General features: G+C 36.8%; 1 protein-coding gene across 3 annotated transcripts in view; it reads left to right on the top strand.

The window, feature by feature from the left end:
* SLC44A5 (solute carrier family 44 member 5) overlaps positions 1 to 16,801 on the top strand; it is a 433,851-nt gene that overhangs the window by 357,572 nt on the left and 59,478 nt on the right. For all 3 annotated transcript variants that reach the window (XM_066372206.1, XM_066372205.1, XM_066372207.1), the window contains one exon: positions 7,772 to 7,856. In XM_066372206.1, coding sequence (XP_066228303.1) covers positions 7,772 to 7,856 — 85 coding nt within the window. The remainder of the gene's footprint in view (positions 1 to 7,771; positions 7,857 to 16,801) is intronic.

The raw sequence follows: 16,801 nt of genomic DNA, 5'->3' as shown, positions 1-16,801 counted from the left end.
GCAAAAATCATGAACAATCAGACAGCTTCAGTTTTGCTCCTATGAGTATGTCATTGTTTACATTCAGTGATCGTTTGCAGAATTAGCCTCTGTTACATACCCAATACAGAGAGAAGCACTTTCTTTATGATAATCCACATCTACTAATACAGGTTTGGTTTTTCCTTCTTGTATTGTAAATAAAGTGCTTGTATTGTAAATAAAATTATATCACATAGTATCTCCTCAGAGTTTTTTTATTTGTTTTTTGCCAGGAAGATCTCAAAGTATTTCACAGATCTTTCAAAAAAAAAGTATGTTTACTAGTAGTAGATATTACTAATGAATATTACATGTAGCATTTTCAGGTCTAAGAAATTATATCTATTTTAGAAGTGATGAGAGCTCCTCCTTCATGTAAAGCAAGGCACTGTTGCCAATTCTGGAACTACAATTAAGCAAATAAACAACACTACGAGTGACACTGGATATGTGATGACCTTGAGTTTTACAAGGAAAATTCAAATAGGAAGAGAAGGACTTACCTGAACTAAACATTTTCTTTGTATAGCACGGCTGGCACTAACAATAACATTATGATAAAACAATCTTCTTGTAGTTCATTATGGGAAATAACCAAAGATACTGCCTCACCATCTATCTGTATCTGGAACCACACTCCAGCCTGCATATGTGCAACACTGGGGTTCTTTCTGTCCCTAAGACCCATCCACCCTCCACCCCCAACAAAGCCTTTGTGTAGGTGTCCTTCTGCTGCAAGCCTTTCTGTGCCTCTGTTCATTTTTCAGGCCTCAGCTCCTGCATTGCTTCTTCAGGAAAAGCATCACTGACCTTCCTCGTTTGGTCATCTGCCCCTATGAATCCCTCTCTTTGTACCAAGCATTGCTCCTTTAAAGTGCTTGTCAGAATTGCAATTTCATGTTGTTTGTCAATTACCCCATTAAGATCAACTTCCCCTAATGGATTGTAGGCTCTGGGAGCAAGGACCTTTATATACCTTGCTTTTAACATGATGCTGACACAGAGTAGGCACTCAAAAAATATTTGTAGGATGAATTTTTATCTTTATTATTTTTACCTTAAAAAAACCCTATCTTCAAATGTGAATAAAAACCTTGTACAGATTGTTAATAGTGGTAGACTAATATCTAATTAGAATAACTGGAAAAGGAAGTATATTAATGTAATCTGCATAGAGTCAGTCTTGCTAATAAAACAACAAAGATGTTGTAAAAAGCCTAATTTAGTTTCTTGGTGTATATTTGTCCATTTCTTTTCATTTCTATGTCTTTTTTGTGTGTGTGAGAGAGACAGAGAGACAGAAACAGACAGGAAGGTAGAGAAATGAAAAGCATCAACTGTTGTTGCGGCACTTTAACTGTTCATTGATTGCTTTCCCATATGAGCCTTGACTGAGGGGTTGCAGCTGAGTTAGTGACCCTTGTTCAAGCCAGCAACCTTGGGCTCAAGTTAGCGACCAAGAGGTCACATCTATGATTCCATGCGCAAGCTGGTGAGCCTGCACTCAAGCCGGCAACCTCGGGGTTTTGAACCTGAGTCTTCAGTGTCCCAGGCCAATGCTCTATCCAGTGTGCTTCTGCCTAGTCAGGTGTCTATGTCTATTTTTTAATATAAATCTGTTTTAAAAATATGCTTTGTCCCATCTTTCCCCTCCTACTCTGACCCCTCCTATTTCAGATTCAAAATTTAGATGTGTATCTTCCCCCTCCTTCTTTTTTGCTGTCCCATGTAGCAATAAATTCTGATAAAAGAGAATCTGAAAACCTTGTATCTCTGGTTATTATTTTGTTGTGTTTTTTTTTTTTTTTAATAAAGTCTTATATGTCTTGTTGAATATATTTAAAGTTCTTCCCTTAAATGGGCTGGTCACTTGTTCAGAATATAGGCTGGATGTTTTCATTACCTCCCCCCCATCTCCCCCTACCACAGCTTTACCCTGCTCTTTCCTCTGAGAACCTGGCATATAATTTATAACAGCATCAGCAAGTTCTTTTGTTCCATGGCTCCTAATTTGGTTCAGTGAGAGGTATCAACAGTAGATTGGAGGGTAAGAGAATGTGTTTGTGAAATTTATTCCTCTGACACTCTTGCTGGTAATGCCTCTCTACCTAAGGCTCCAAGTCCTGTCAGTGAGCTCTCTCCACTTGACTTCTCTGTCTGCACACAGATGACTCCTTCCTCCCTGGCTCCTCAGGTCTGAAAACACTCCCTCTTGTTGCTAGCCTCTGCACCAAGTCTTCTTTGCTTCTCAAAGGCTTCCCATACCTTTGTAAATATTTCTTTATTAAACTCTTTAATTATTCTGTGTAAGTACAACATTCCTGCTATGACCCCTCAAAATAGTGACTCAATCTTGAATGGTATTGCTTTTTAAGTAGTGCTTTCACAAGATCTTCATATGTATTCTACTGTTCCAAGAGGCTGGCTACTTCTGGGTGAGCGGGTCAGTGTTAGCTGTCCACTGCTGACAGTTTGTTACAGAAGCATTGTTAGAAGCCAGGTCAGCCTTTGTGAGTATAAGTCCATGTTATCAAAACCCAACTATAATCTTCATCCATGTTGTCATGATCACTCATTTCACAAAATCATCGAACAAGTGCTTTTTCATTGATTATTAAAAGATAGCGCTACAGAAGGGTCTTTACTGTGTCATCACATGAGACGTCAGTATCTTTATATTCTGGGTTCATTTTGAGGTCAGTTCTTCTAGTTATTTATCAAACTTCTTTGCCACTCATTGTTTAATATTCTTCTTTCCCAGTCTATAATAATGTGGCCAAACAATTGGCCTCTGTGTATGAACAGATAAGTGATTCAGGTCATCTCTTCTCCTAGTCAAAGTCGATAGATACCTAGAAATATGTCCCCAGATCAGTGCCAACAGATCCTCTCTAGGCACCTATAAATCTGGTTTAACTATTTTCCTTTCAAGTCAAGTGATCATAGGGACCTTTCCATGAGTCATAGGTATGTGTTAAAGCAGTACTCAGGAGTCAACACACTATTGTTGTCAGCAATCTTCTAATGAGATTTTTTTGTGTGCCTTTATGACCTTCACAAGCATTGAATGAATAATAATGGTCTGCTGCTGGGCACAGCCACCATTAGGATTGATGGATCAGATAACATCTAGTTCATGATGGATTTCTTATATCATTTGGTGATCATTTAGGCTCTAGGAGCTACTTCTCAGAACAACAGTTATTTGCTAAAGGAACATGAATTTTTTTCCAAAACCCTAGGGACCTCCAACTGTGATTCTCTAATAGGCATTTACCACAGGCCTCATACAGCATTCTGCTCTCTGATAGATATTTTAAGCACCATTGAGTTCATTCTGCCACGTAGACCTAGCGGCAGAACTGCCTTGTGCAGTGCTATCAGAAAAGCATTCTATTTCTCTGGGCCCTACTCAAATCCGGCAGGTAATAAGTGTTGTGCCTCTTTCTTAATAGCAGCAGATGTAGCAATTTACCATTTACTCTGGAGGTGATGTCACTACTGGGCTCCTCAGGTCTTTATTGGAAGACCATTGTACTTTCATGAAATTTTTCATTCATTAGCATTCATGTTTTTCTAAGGTATCAAGATTGCAGGCTATGCAATATTCTCCAGATCTTATCTGCATGATGCCATCAGTGTAAGAATCTGGGTGGCATCCTGTAGAGTTAAGGATATTATCAAACTCTATAGGCTCAATTATGGCAAAGAGCTAGGAGTCTTATAATGATGAGGAAAGATAGTGAGGATGGAGTACTCCCCCTGCCAGGTGAAAGCCGGTGCCCCTGGCGTTTTCTATTTATTTGGAATGGCAAAGCTTTTGTGAGAAAAACTGCTGCATCCAAGGTGGCAGAGGCTGCTTTTACTTATTTTAGTGGAGAGACTGCAACTTAAACAGCAGCTAAAATTAAGTTCATGGCTTGGTTAAACTTGAGAGAATTCATTATCATTCCTCAGAAACCAATCAGTTTGATGTACAGTTCCCTTAGGGATAATGTGTTAATTATGAAATAGTTATTATACTAAATATGAATGTGTTCATCTCTACATCCTCAGAGTCTTTATGTATCTATCACAGATAAGGCCTAATGAGTGAAAGGTTCAATGAATAAGAAGGTGGTGATGAACAATTCAGTATGAATAACTAGGGCTTTGACTATAAGGTACTTTCAATAATGCTTTCATGTTAACTTTTTTTAAGATATAAGGTAAACAGACATCAGAAACGACATAATTGGTTGGGCCCTGAGGAATAGTTTAAATGTGATGATACTATTAATCACTTTATTTGAGAAACCTTGACATTTGTGGTGAAGTATTCTGAAACAGATCTGGCAGGAAAAACATAATATGTGTCACATATGTAAGTTAAATTTTCTAGTAGCTCTATTTAAGGAAATTTTTAAAAATTACATGTATTTTATTTAATTCACTATAACTATATTATTGTTTTAAATGCAATCAGTAAAAAAATGATTGAGATACTTGCATTCATTTTTTGTTCATATTCTTTTTAACATCTGCTGTGCATTTTGCAGTTATAGCATGTCTCAGCTCAAATAAGCTACATGTAAGTGCTCAGTAGACACACATGGCTGGCAGCTACCCTATTGGACAGCACAGTTCTAGAAGTTCCATAAATAAAGAAATTCTAAGAAAGGGAGTGAAATGTGAGAGGTCCCTTAATTTAATGTGAAAAGCCCCTTAGTTTATCAATGAACACAATAAATGTTGCTGCATATCTTTTTTGTTTGTTTGTTTGCTTCCTTTATTTTTCCTGCCATATTCCTCCAGTAGATGAATGGGTAAAATGGAGACTTGGTGGAGCAGATAAAGAAAACTAAATACCCTTGACTGAGGTGACTTGGTTGAACTGGCCTTTGCAGCTTTCAGCTCAAAGACGTGGCGTTCCAGCTCAGACAGACCATCTGCGGCACTTCTGTGCCAGAGACTACATGTGGAGGTGTAGCAGCAGCAGTAAACAGGGCCACCTGCCACCATTCAAACCTACAAAAACAGGAAGGGATATTCCTCCCTTGACACTTCTATCTTTGTCTCCCTCTCCTTTGGCCCAAGACATAACATCCCTCCCATTCACCCTCCCTTTCCTGCTAAGTACAAAGCTCTTCTTTTCAAATGACAAAGGCTCTGAAAGTTCTTGAGTCATCTCCTTGTCTACCATATGGGTCCGGCATACTGCTAATCCTCATGTAGCTGATGTCCTTGTTGCTTCCCACTGTTTACAAGCTCATTCCTAATCTATCCTTCAGCAAGCAGCATTATAGCTACTCGAGTCTAGTGGTTAAAGCAACACACCTAACTTTCAACCCTGTTTATGCTGCTTAAAAGCTGTGTGATCTAGCGAATAAATAAAACTCAGCTGCAGTTATCTATAAAACTTTGTTATCTATCTCAGGGTTATTGTGAGACTCTGCTATAGAGCTGTTGTGAGATTGAAATGAGAAAAATGGATGTGATGCATTTAGCATTGACCCACTCTGAGCAATTAATAAATTGAAGCTCTTGTTATACTATTTGTTGTCTCAGTCTATAATTCTTCCCTACTCCTGGACACCTGTCAATATCCTACTCATTCTTCAGTGTTTCTCAGGTACCACTTCTTCCCTCAGCCTTCTACAAACTTTATTCTTTCCTTTTCATGTTTCTTGAGAACACTGATATAAACTATGCTACGATTGACTTCTAGTATAGGATATATACCTGTTATGTCAAATTCTTTGATTAAGTGATTGATGATGAAAAGAGAGGGAAAAACACCCAATAGCAGATGCTGCTGGTGCCCTACTCCTCTTCCCCTCAGTCCTTCTTCTGCGTTGGTTCGCAGCCAAGGCAGGCAGTTTTAGCATGCCCACCGACACACGGATCCTACCTGGTTCCTTGGAAGGCCTCCAGCAGGATGGAGTCAGTGCTGCCCACGACATCGTCCCGCTCATTAACAGGCCCTTTATTGGCTTTGCCCCCTCCCTAGGCTCATTTTGCTTACTCCCACTTAAGCCTCCTGGAATCACTTCCCAGATTAACTACCTGCATCAAAGTCCTTGTGTCAGCGTTTTCGGTGAAACCCAGATAAAATAGGATGTGATCTTACCAAGTGCACATCGTGTCAGGCATTCTGCTCTCACTGCCCCTCACTTTCTCAGCACTCTTAGGAAGCTGGGGATTCTGCTCCCATTTGGTAGTAACAAATTAGAAAGCGGAGACTCAAAAACAAGTAAGTGACTTGTTCAGGGTCATAAGTATATATATTAAGTAGCAAACCTAGCAATCCAAATTGCCTGTCTCAGAATTAATAATTATATGGAAAATGAGTAAAACATTTCAGGGTAAAGTTAAACGTATTACAGAAAATAAAGTCAAGTAAAATTAGATCTCTTTCTTCAGGTTAGCCAAAATGTGACAAACTAAGATTTAAAACAGAATTTAATAAAATGGTGTCTGGAGTCATGGATGTTGAATGCTTAGATTTCATTCAAATGCCTTAGTTATAGCCCACTTTCTTTATTCTGGGAAGTAAAAATGGGGACATATGGCAGTGGAGAGCTGCCTGAATGAGTCAGATTGTATGAGATGGTATTAGAAGATGAAATTGATTTGGCCTTTATGACATTTAAGACAGAATTAGACAAAGAAGACTTTCTTGGGTACTTAGATACTAAAAAGAAAAGCTTGGATGGATGAAAAAAATTGAGGAAAATTTCTGTACCATATAAAATTTTAATCAGAATTGATTTTTTTTATCTTCCCAAGTCACATTGTCCATGTATATAAGAGTTATTGAATTATAACACAAACTGTCAAATCCAATAAATGTGGATAAGGAGCCAGGTGGGCAAATGTTAAAGAAAGCAAAGGACAGAGAAATACGTTTTCCGTACAGAGGCGAGTATTAGATGACCAATACATTGCCTAGGTTTTTAGAATCTATGATAATAAAATTGGAGAAGTTAGAAACATTTTGTTAGAATTAGGAGCTATTACCCAATTTAAGGCATGCTACTTTCTTCAGTTCTATACTCCAGCTGTCATGTTAAGTGTTTGTAAGTCTCAGAAAATAAAAGTCATGAGTTTGTATAAGGTAGAGTGCAGTATCTTCAGAAAACATAAAACTGAGCTTCCAGTTTTCACAAAGTTTGAGAACACTTGATATTTATAGTAAGCTATGAGATTATCAGACAAACTGTACAGTAAATCTTTGTTATGGATTGCCTCTGAAGTTGCTACTGTTTACCATTTTTAATGTCACATGAAATCATAAAATATGAGTAAACTTAAATAGGGCATTATAATTTCTTTCCTTTGAATTTTTAAAGGTTTTCACTTATGCATAACTCAAAAGAATTACATCATATTTTTTACTGTAAATGTATTAGCTCTGCTATGAAGTCATTTCATTTTGAGCCTTAGAAAAAAATGACTTCTAGCCAACCAAGCTTTTGTAGCATGCCCTCTAATTCACATTTTAATAAATGTCATTTTCTAAGTGCATTACCTCATGTTTTGGCTTTAATCCAGATGAGTACTGAGAAAATAAGAGAAATGTGCTTTTTGACTGATTCATCCATATTTTATTTTACTTTTCATTAAGAAATTACTCTTTGAAGAAAATCAATAATCTTCTCTGACTGAGGGGAGAGGTTAGTGGGTTACAGTGGTGCATTCTAATTTCTCAAATCAAACTGCTTTCAGCAGCTGTTGCTGATAGAGATTTTGTCCTTTCTTGCTCCTGCAGCCTGGGTACATGGCGACCCCAGAAGAGTGGCTTATCCTACAGACAGCCAGGGCCACTTTTGTGGCCAGAAGGGTACCCCCAATGAGTGAGTACAAGCCACCTTTGCTTTGTCTGATGTTGCTGCTTAAGCTAGAACCTAGAAATGGTTTTTACATTATTCTTACTGGACTTACTGGACTTGTTAATAAGATTGAAACTTATAAGGAAGGCCTTCCTTCCCCCTTTTCCTAGAAACAGTTTATAAGCAACTGGAGAGTTTCATACTATATGGCTTAAGACAAGATGTCATTGTATGGAACAATTTATTAGATTGCATGAAGATGCAGCTTAGTGAAAATGTAATGGGTGAACTGGACCAGTGATTTTATCAAAAGCCATATTTTAAAATGCCTTATAAAATGGCTTTTAGAAGGCTGAGTTGAGTAGCTGCTGAAAAGCTACACTTTGCAGTTGTTAAACTTGCATTTGCCACAAATAAATCTCTGATAAATCACTCCACCTTTCAAAGTGAGGAGCACACCCAGAAAGTCTTCAATGTGCAGTAGATTTTTCTAGGCAACTTGGCTGCTGAAGACAATGAACCCTGAATAGCTGAAACAAATAAGAACCAAGGTTCCATCAAATTCCTTTCTATTGTTAATCATAACAGAAACTTCCATTTCTGAAAACAAGTTTTTTTATTTCTTTACCTTAAGAAAACAAAACAGAACAAAAATCCACCTGGCAAGCCCCCTATGGGGCAATGATCTGTCCATCTGAGATGTTGCTTTGTTCCTCAGCAACCAAGCTATTTTAGCACCTGAGGTGGAGGCCGAAGAGCCATCTTCAGTGCCCAGGGCCAACTTGCTCCATTTGAGTCACAACTGTGGGAGGAGAAGAGAAAGGTAGAGAGAGAGAGAGAGAGAGAGAGAGAAGCAAGAGGGGGAGGGGTGGAAAGAAGATGGTCACTTCTCTTATGTGTCCTGACTGGGAATCAAACCTGGGACATCCACATGCTGGGCTGACGCTCTACCACTGAGCCTACCGGCCAAGGCCTAGGGTAATAATTCTTATTTGAATATCAGTAAATAAAAATATCCTAGACATTGACAACAAAACTATCACATTATATAGGACAAATAATGCACCAGGTGATAAAAATCTCTATTTCTATTTCTCTAGTTCTTTAAAATACACTATTTTAAAAGGGCACCTGTAATAAGTTTTTCAGACCTAAGCCAATGACCCATTTATTTCCAATAAAAACGGATACCATAATTGTCAGTGCATAAGGATCATTCAAAGGTAATCTTAGCATAATGCAAACATGTTTATTAAAGTATTAGATATAATAACAATATATTGTAAACTATATAGCAATATAATAATATGTGAATAATAGTAAATTAGGGCCTATATATTTAATGAACTATAATGGAGCCATTATAATTATTTTTATATTTTTAAGGGTTGAATCTGCTGATTTTACTTTACAGTTTCTGTATTTTATATTATAATTATAATTGCCTTTTTTCTCCTGAAAATAACATTCACGCACATTTTTCAAGTATTTTTATGGTTTCGTTTTTTACATTTCCAATTTATTTGTGTATATGGACTAAAGTAAGAATAACACTTTTATTTTTTCCAGTTGCAGAACCAATTATCTCAGAATAGTTTGTTAAAAATATACTCTCCCCCAATTTCTGATACCATAGTTATCATATAACAAATTTATATATTTGTTTCTGAACTACGTATGCTATTCTGATATATATATTTAAACTTCTCAAATATTTTAGCCCCCCCCCCTTTTTTTTAGTGAGTGGGAAAGATAGAGAGGGACAGACAGGGACAGACAGACAGGAAGAGAGAGAGATAAGAAACATCAATTCTTCATTGAGGCACCTTAGTTGTTCATTGATTACTTTCTCATATGTGGCTTGACCAAGGGGCTCCAGCTGAGCCAGTGATTCCTTGCTCAAGCCAGTGACCTTGGGATTCAAGCCAGTGACCTTTGGGCTCAAGCCAGCGACCATGAGGTCACGTCTATGATTCCACATTTAAGCTGGTGACCCTGCGCTCAAGCTTGTGAGACTGCGCTTAAGCTGGCAACCTCAGGGTTTCGAACCTGGGTCCTCTGTGTCCCAGCCTGGTGTTCTATTCACTTTGCCACTCCCTGGTCAGGGTCAACTGGTTTAAATCTTAAAGTAAAAGTATATTAATTTGAAATTTAAACAAGAAAGTTACATTAAATTGTGCTTAGGGTTTCTAAGAGTAAGTGAAAATATTTATAAAATATCAGATTTCAATGATGAAAACACTGTGAAACTATAATTAAACTATTCAGAAAGAAATAAATCTAATTATCAATATAAATTTTAAATGTGATTAAGATGCAATTTCAAGTCAGTAGCAAAAAGGATGGTATTAAATTAACTGAAATTCATGAATATAAAATAAATTGGATATCTATCTCCTACCTTACAACAAATGAATACTGAGACACTAAAGATTTTGTATATAAAATATATGACCAAAAAAGTAACAGAAGAAAATGCAGCAGAATTTATAGTTTGTGGTGTAAAGAAGCCTTTTCTAAATGACAACCATGGATAGCTCATTCAGACAGAAATTCAATAAAAAAACATTGGACTTAAACATCCTATTAGAGTAAATAAACATAACAAACTTTTACAGAATATTTCACCCAACAGCAGAAAAATACACATTCTTCTCAAATACACAAAGAAAATTTTCCAGATAGATCAGATGTTAGGCCACAAACAAATTTTCATAAATTTTTGAAAGTTAAAAATATATCAAACATCATTTCTGACTATAGTGGTATGAAAATAGAAATCAATTACAGGAAGAAAACTGGAAAATTCACCAATATGTGACTGAAAAGCATGTTAATGGGCCAAAGAAGAAATCAAAAGGAAAATCAAAGGGTATCTTAAAAAAAGTTTTATGTAGGCCCTGACCGGTTGGCTCAGTGGTAGAGCGTCGGCCTGGCGTGCAGAAGTCCTGGGTTCGATTCCTGGCCAGGGCACACAGGAGAAGCACCCATCTGCTTCTCCACCCCCCCCTCCTTCCTCTCTGTCTCTCTCTTCCCTTCCTGCAGCCAAGGCTCCATTGGAGCAAAGTTGGCCCGGGCGCTGAGGATGACTCTGTGGCCTCTGCCTCAGGCGCTAGAATGGCTCTGGTTGCAACAGAGCAATGCCCCAGATGGGCAGAGCATCGCCCCCTGGTGGGCATGCCGGGTAGATCCCGGTCGGGCACATGCGGGAGTCTGACTGCCTCCCTGTTTCCAACTTCAGAAAAATACAAAAAAAAAAAAAAGTTTTATGTATTCCATGAAAATGGAAATACAACATACCAAAACTTATAGGATACAACAAAGAAGTTCTAGGGGAGAGATTATAGTGATAAATGTCTATCTCAAAAACAGAAAAAATCTCAAATATATAACCTAACTTTATACCTCAAGGATCTAGAAAAAGAACAAACTAAGCTTAATGTTAGTAGAAGGAAGGAAATAACAAAGATCAGAGTGGAAATAGATAAAATAGATACTAAAAGATAATTGAAAAGATCAATGAATATAAAAGCTGGTTTTTTTGTGTGTGTGGGAGGGGCCTGGAAAGGAGCAAAAGAGACAGAATTTTAGCTACACTTACCAAAAAACAGAGAAGAGACATTACAGTTTATTGCAAAAATACAAAGGATCATAAAAGACTGTTAAGAACATTATATACCAACCAAATCAGACAAACTAAAAAAAATGGATAAATTTTAGAAATATATAACTTACCAAGACTAAATCATGAAGAATTTAAAAATCTGAACAGAATATTAGTAATCAAAACTTCCCAACAAACAAAAGGCCAGGGTTAGATGGTTTCACTGGTGAATTCTACAATACATTAAAAGAATTAATACCAGGCTTTCTCAAACTTCTCCAAAAAATAGAATAGGAGTGAACACTTCCAAATTTGTTTTGCAGGACCAGCATTACCCTGATACCAAAGCCAGATAAGGACACTATAAGAAAAGAAAATTGCAGGCCAATATACCTTATAAACAAACATGCAAAAAGCTTAAATAAAATATTAGCCAACCAAATTCAGAAGTACATTAAAACAAGTATATATCATGATCAAGTATGATCCTTTCAGGGATGCAAGGATAGTTCACCATCCATAATTGATTAATGTAACATACCACATTAACAAAATGAAGGGCCTGACCTGTGGTGGCGCAGTGGATAAACTGTCGACCTGGAAATGCTGAGGTCGCCGGTTCGAAACCCTGGGCTTGCCTGGTCAAGGCACATATGGGAGTTGATGCTTCCAGCTCCTCCCCACATTCTCTCTCTGTTACTCTCTCCTCTCTCTCTCCCTGTTTCTTTCTCTCCCTTTCTCTCTCCTCTCTAAAATGAATAAAGTTAAAAAAAAAAAATTTAAAAACAAACAAACAAAAAAAAAAAACAAAATGAAGGATAAAAATCATATGAGCATCTTAATAGATGCAGAAAAATCACTTGACAAATATTAACATTCATTTATGCTTAAAACTCTCAACAACCTGAGCATAAAGGGAATGTACCTCAGCATAATAACAGTTATATCGTACCTCAACATAATAATGGCTCGCAGCTAATATCATATTCAATGGTGAAAAGTTTTCCCTCTAAGATCAGGAACAAGACAAGGATGCCCATTCTTGCCACTTTTCTTAATATAGTACTAAAAGTCATAGCCAGAGCAATTAGGCAGATAAAAGAAATAAAAAGATCCAAATTGGAAGGGCAGAAATAAAACTATATTTTCAGAAAACATGATATTATATATAGAAAACCCTTAAGACTTTACCCGAAACCTCTCGGAACTAATTGAATTCAGTAAAGTTTTAGGACATAAAATGAATACACTAATTTCAGTTGCACTTCTATACACTAATATCAAACTATCAGAAAGAGAAATTAAGAAAACAATCCCATCTACAATTGCATGCAAAAGAATAAAATATTTAGGAATGAATTTAACCAAGGAGGTGAAAGATCTGTGCACTGAAAACTATAAAACACTGATGAAAGAAATTGAAAAGACACAAATAAATGAAAGGGTGTACCATACTCGTGGCTGGAAAGAATTTATATTTAAAATGTCCATACTACCCAAAGCAATCTATAGATTCAAGGTAATCCCTATCAAAATTCCAGTGATATTTTTTCTACAAATAGTATCCTAAAAGATATATTGAAGCCCTGGCCGGTTGGCTCAGTGGTAGAGCGTCAGCCTGGCGTGCAGAAGTCCTGGGTTCGATTCCCGGCCAGGGCACACAGGAGAAGTGCCCGTTTGCTTCTCCACCCCTCCCCCTCTCCTTCCTCTCTGTCTCTCTCATCCCCTCCCACAGCGAGGCTCCAATGGAGCAGGGATGTCCCGGGCGCTGGGGATGGCTCCTTGGCCTCTACGCCAGGCGCTAGAGTGGCTCTGGTCGCAAAGGAGCGACGCCCCGGAGGGGCAGAGCATCGCCCCCTGGTGGGCGTGCCCGGTGGATCCCGGTCAGGCACATGCGGGAATCTGTCTGACTGTCTCTCCCCAGCTTCAGAAAAATGCAAAAAAAAAAAAAAAGATATATTGAAACCCCACCATATACACACCCCTAAATATACTGCTTACAAAAATGAGGGGATATTTCAAAGTAAATATGAATCTATAAAATATCTCCTAATTTTTGTGAGCAGTGGAGAAACAAAGCTGAAGGCATCACAGTTCCTGATTTTGAGTTATATTGCAAAGCTATAGTCATCAAAACAGTGCAATAGTGACATAAAAACAGACTCATAGATCAGTGGAACAGAATAGAGTACAGAAATAAACCCACACATAAGGTTAATTAATTTTCAACAAAGGAGCCAATAACATACAATAAGGAAAGGATAGTCTCTTCAATAAATGGTTCTGGGAAGACAATATCCACATTAAAAAAATAAAATTGAAACTTATTTTGTACCCTACAGAAAAATCATCTCCAAATGTATTATAGACTTAAATGTAAGACTTGAAACCATAAAACACCTAGAAGTAAACATAGGAGGTAAGTTCCTTGGCATAGGTCTGAGCTCTGGATTTGACACCAAAAGCAAAGGCAAAAGTGAAAATAAACAAGTGGGACTACACTAAATTAAAAATCTTCTGCATATCAAACAGAACCATTAACAAAATTAAAAGGCAACTGAATGAGAGAAAGTATTTGCAAACTATCTGATGAGTGGTTAACATAAAAATGTATAAGGAACCCATACATCTAGATAGCAAAATTAAAATAAAACAATCTGACTAAAAAATGGGCAAGAGAAATGAGCAAACATTTTTCCAAAGAAGACATAAAATGACCAGCAAGTACATGAAGAATGCTCAAAATCACTAATTGTCAGAGAAAAAAAAAATCTAAAAAGGTATCACCTCACACATATTAGAATAGCTATCACCAAAAAGACAAGAGAGAAGTGTTGGTGAAGATGTGAACAGAAGGTAACCCTTGTGCACTGCTGGTGGGAATGTAAATCAGTGCTGCCCAATGGAAACAATATGGAGGTTCCCATAAAAGTTAAAAATGAAACTAATGTATGATCTAGTATTTCTACTTCTGGTTTTATTTCCAAAGGAATCGAAGTCGCTATCTTGAAGAAATATCTGCAATTTCATGTTCATTGCACCATTATTTAAAATAGTCAAGAAATGGAAACAACCTAAGTGTCCATTAGTGAATGAATGGATAAAGAAAATGTGAGAGAGATATATAAATAATGGAATGTTACTTAGACATAAAAAGTAAGGAAATCACTCCATCTGTGACAACGTGAATGAACCCTGATTGCATTATGCTAAGTGAAATAAGTCAGAGAAAGAAATACTGTATTATCTTACTTAAATGTATGATCTAAAAAAATGAGCCTATAGAAACAGAGACAGATTCGTGATTGCCAGACACAGGGGTCTTTGGATTTAAGTGGTCAAAAGGTAAAACCTTTCCTTTATAAGTTCTAGGGCTATAATGTATGGTCTGGTGACTATAGTTAATGATTCTGTATTATAAGTTTGAAAGTTGCTAAGAAAATACATTTTAAAAGTTCTCATAATTAAAAATTATATCTATATGAAGTGATAAATGTTAAACTAAACTTATTGTGGTAATCATATAAGAAATATATATATAGAAAATCATTATGTTGCAAATTTTAAACTAATACAGTATTATATGTCAATTATATCTCAATAAAACTAGAAAATTAAAATAACTAGACAATTAAGAAATTATAGTGTGTTTGGTATAGTGTGCTACTTTAAGAAAGTGTAATGCTCACAATCCCCTCTGAAGCATCCCTCTCCACCACTACCTCTTTCCTTCCTTACTGTCTGGCACAAGGCCCTGATAATAAGCACTTGGGTGCTTATTACTGCCTTAATTATCCTGGTCATAAATTTGTTAACTTGTTTATCTTTCCCTATAAGAACCAACATTTTTTGAGATCAGGGACTTTCTCTTTTACTGTTTGTATCCTCAGCCTCTACAACATTAGCATCATAGTAGGTGCTCATTAAATTCATTGTTAAATATATGAGAATAAAAAGGTAGCATAGATAAGAGAGTTATTTGCTCCCAAGGTGGAGGTCGATGTAAAAATTGTACCAAATTCTTAGAACAACACCGCTAAGTGGGTATCATTATTATTGTTTTCATTTAGAAAATTAGGAAACTGAAATTCAGAAAGGTTAAAACAAGGATCGGGAACCTTTTTGGCTGAGAGAGCCATGAATGCCACATATTTTAAAATGTAATTCCATGAGAGCCATACAACAACCTATGTATGTTACGCACTATCCAATAAAAATTTGGTGTTTTCCCGGAGGACAGCTCTGATTGGCTCCAGCCACCTGCAACCATGAACATGAGCAGTAGGAAATGAATGGATTATAATACATGAGAATGTTTTATATTTTTAACGTTATTATTATTTTTATTAAAGATTTGTCTGCGAGCCAGATGCAGCCATCAAAAGAGCCACATCTGGCTCACGAGCCATAGGTTCCCGACCCCTGGGTTAAAGTATTGGTTCAGGTTCAGCTAAGTACTCAATGGCAAAAGTAGCATGTTTTAATTCCAAATCCTATGCTCTATAGACTAAGCACATTGCTAGAGTTGTAGTGAAATTGATTTCCAATGTTACATGTTTAATACAGTCCTAAAGATATTAAACATAAGCTGGTAAAAACTATCATTAAGTTTTTTGAAAAAGCAAATAAATGAATGTGTGTGTGTGTGTTTTCATTCCAAAATGAAATGCGTTTTGTCAGGATGTGTAAGCAAGTTAGTCACCTCAAACAATATACTCCAGAAAATACTTCTTAAACTATAGCAATTAGAGTATTTGTACTTGTTAGTGCCATAATGTATCCTTTGATATCCATGATCCTTTTATTCTTAACTCTCAACTACATTCCTTGTAACTGAGCTTAAATTCCGTGTTTAGAGATTGTGTGCTAGTGTCTGGGATGTAGAGTTCGGCTGTTTTTTGCTTTGTTTATCCATGCCTAACTAAAAGGATGCTGAGAAAATCACCGTGTGTTTTCTAAAATATCAAAACAGAAAAAACAGAGCCCTCAACAGCAAATGGAGTGGTTGTTGATGTGTAACTTTTCCTGCCTTTTGAGTTTAAGGGAAGTTATTTTTGATATCTGAGTATGATCCTTTTCTTTGGGATTTCTGTGAAAAACTGAGAACTTGATTGATTTTGATGCCACCTTCTGGCTACTACAAAAACTTCAGCTTAAAAAGGTGTGAAAACAACTTTGAACATTGTTTAATGCACCACAATTATCAGGTCTGAGCTCTTCAGATAGGGGCACAGGAAAGATTAAGTAGAAAAACCTTTTCTGTTTAAGTTTTGCATCAATTTGGCATCTAAGTGAAGCCACATTTCCAATCTTACTAAAGAGAGAAGAACCAGGTCTCTTGTGCAAATTTGCTCTATCGCTGTGT

Source organism: Saccopteryx leptura, chromosome 3 (assembly GCF_036850995.1).
Source record: "Saccopteryx leptura isolate mSacLep1 chromosome 3, mSacLep1_pri_phased_curated, whole genome shotgun sequence".
NCBI classification, from domain to species: Eukaryota; Metazoa; Chordata; class Mammalia; order Chiroptera; family Emballonuridae; genus Saccopteryx; species Saccopteryx leptura.
This window is presented reverse-complemented; position numbering and strand designations above follow the sequence as displayed.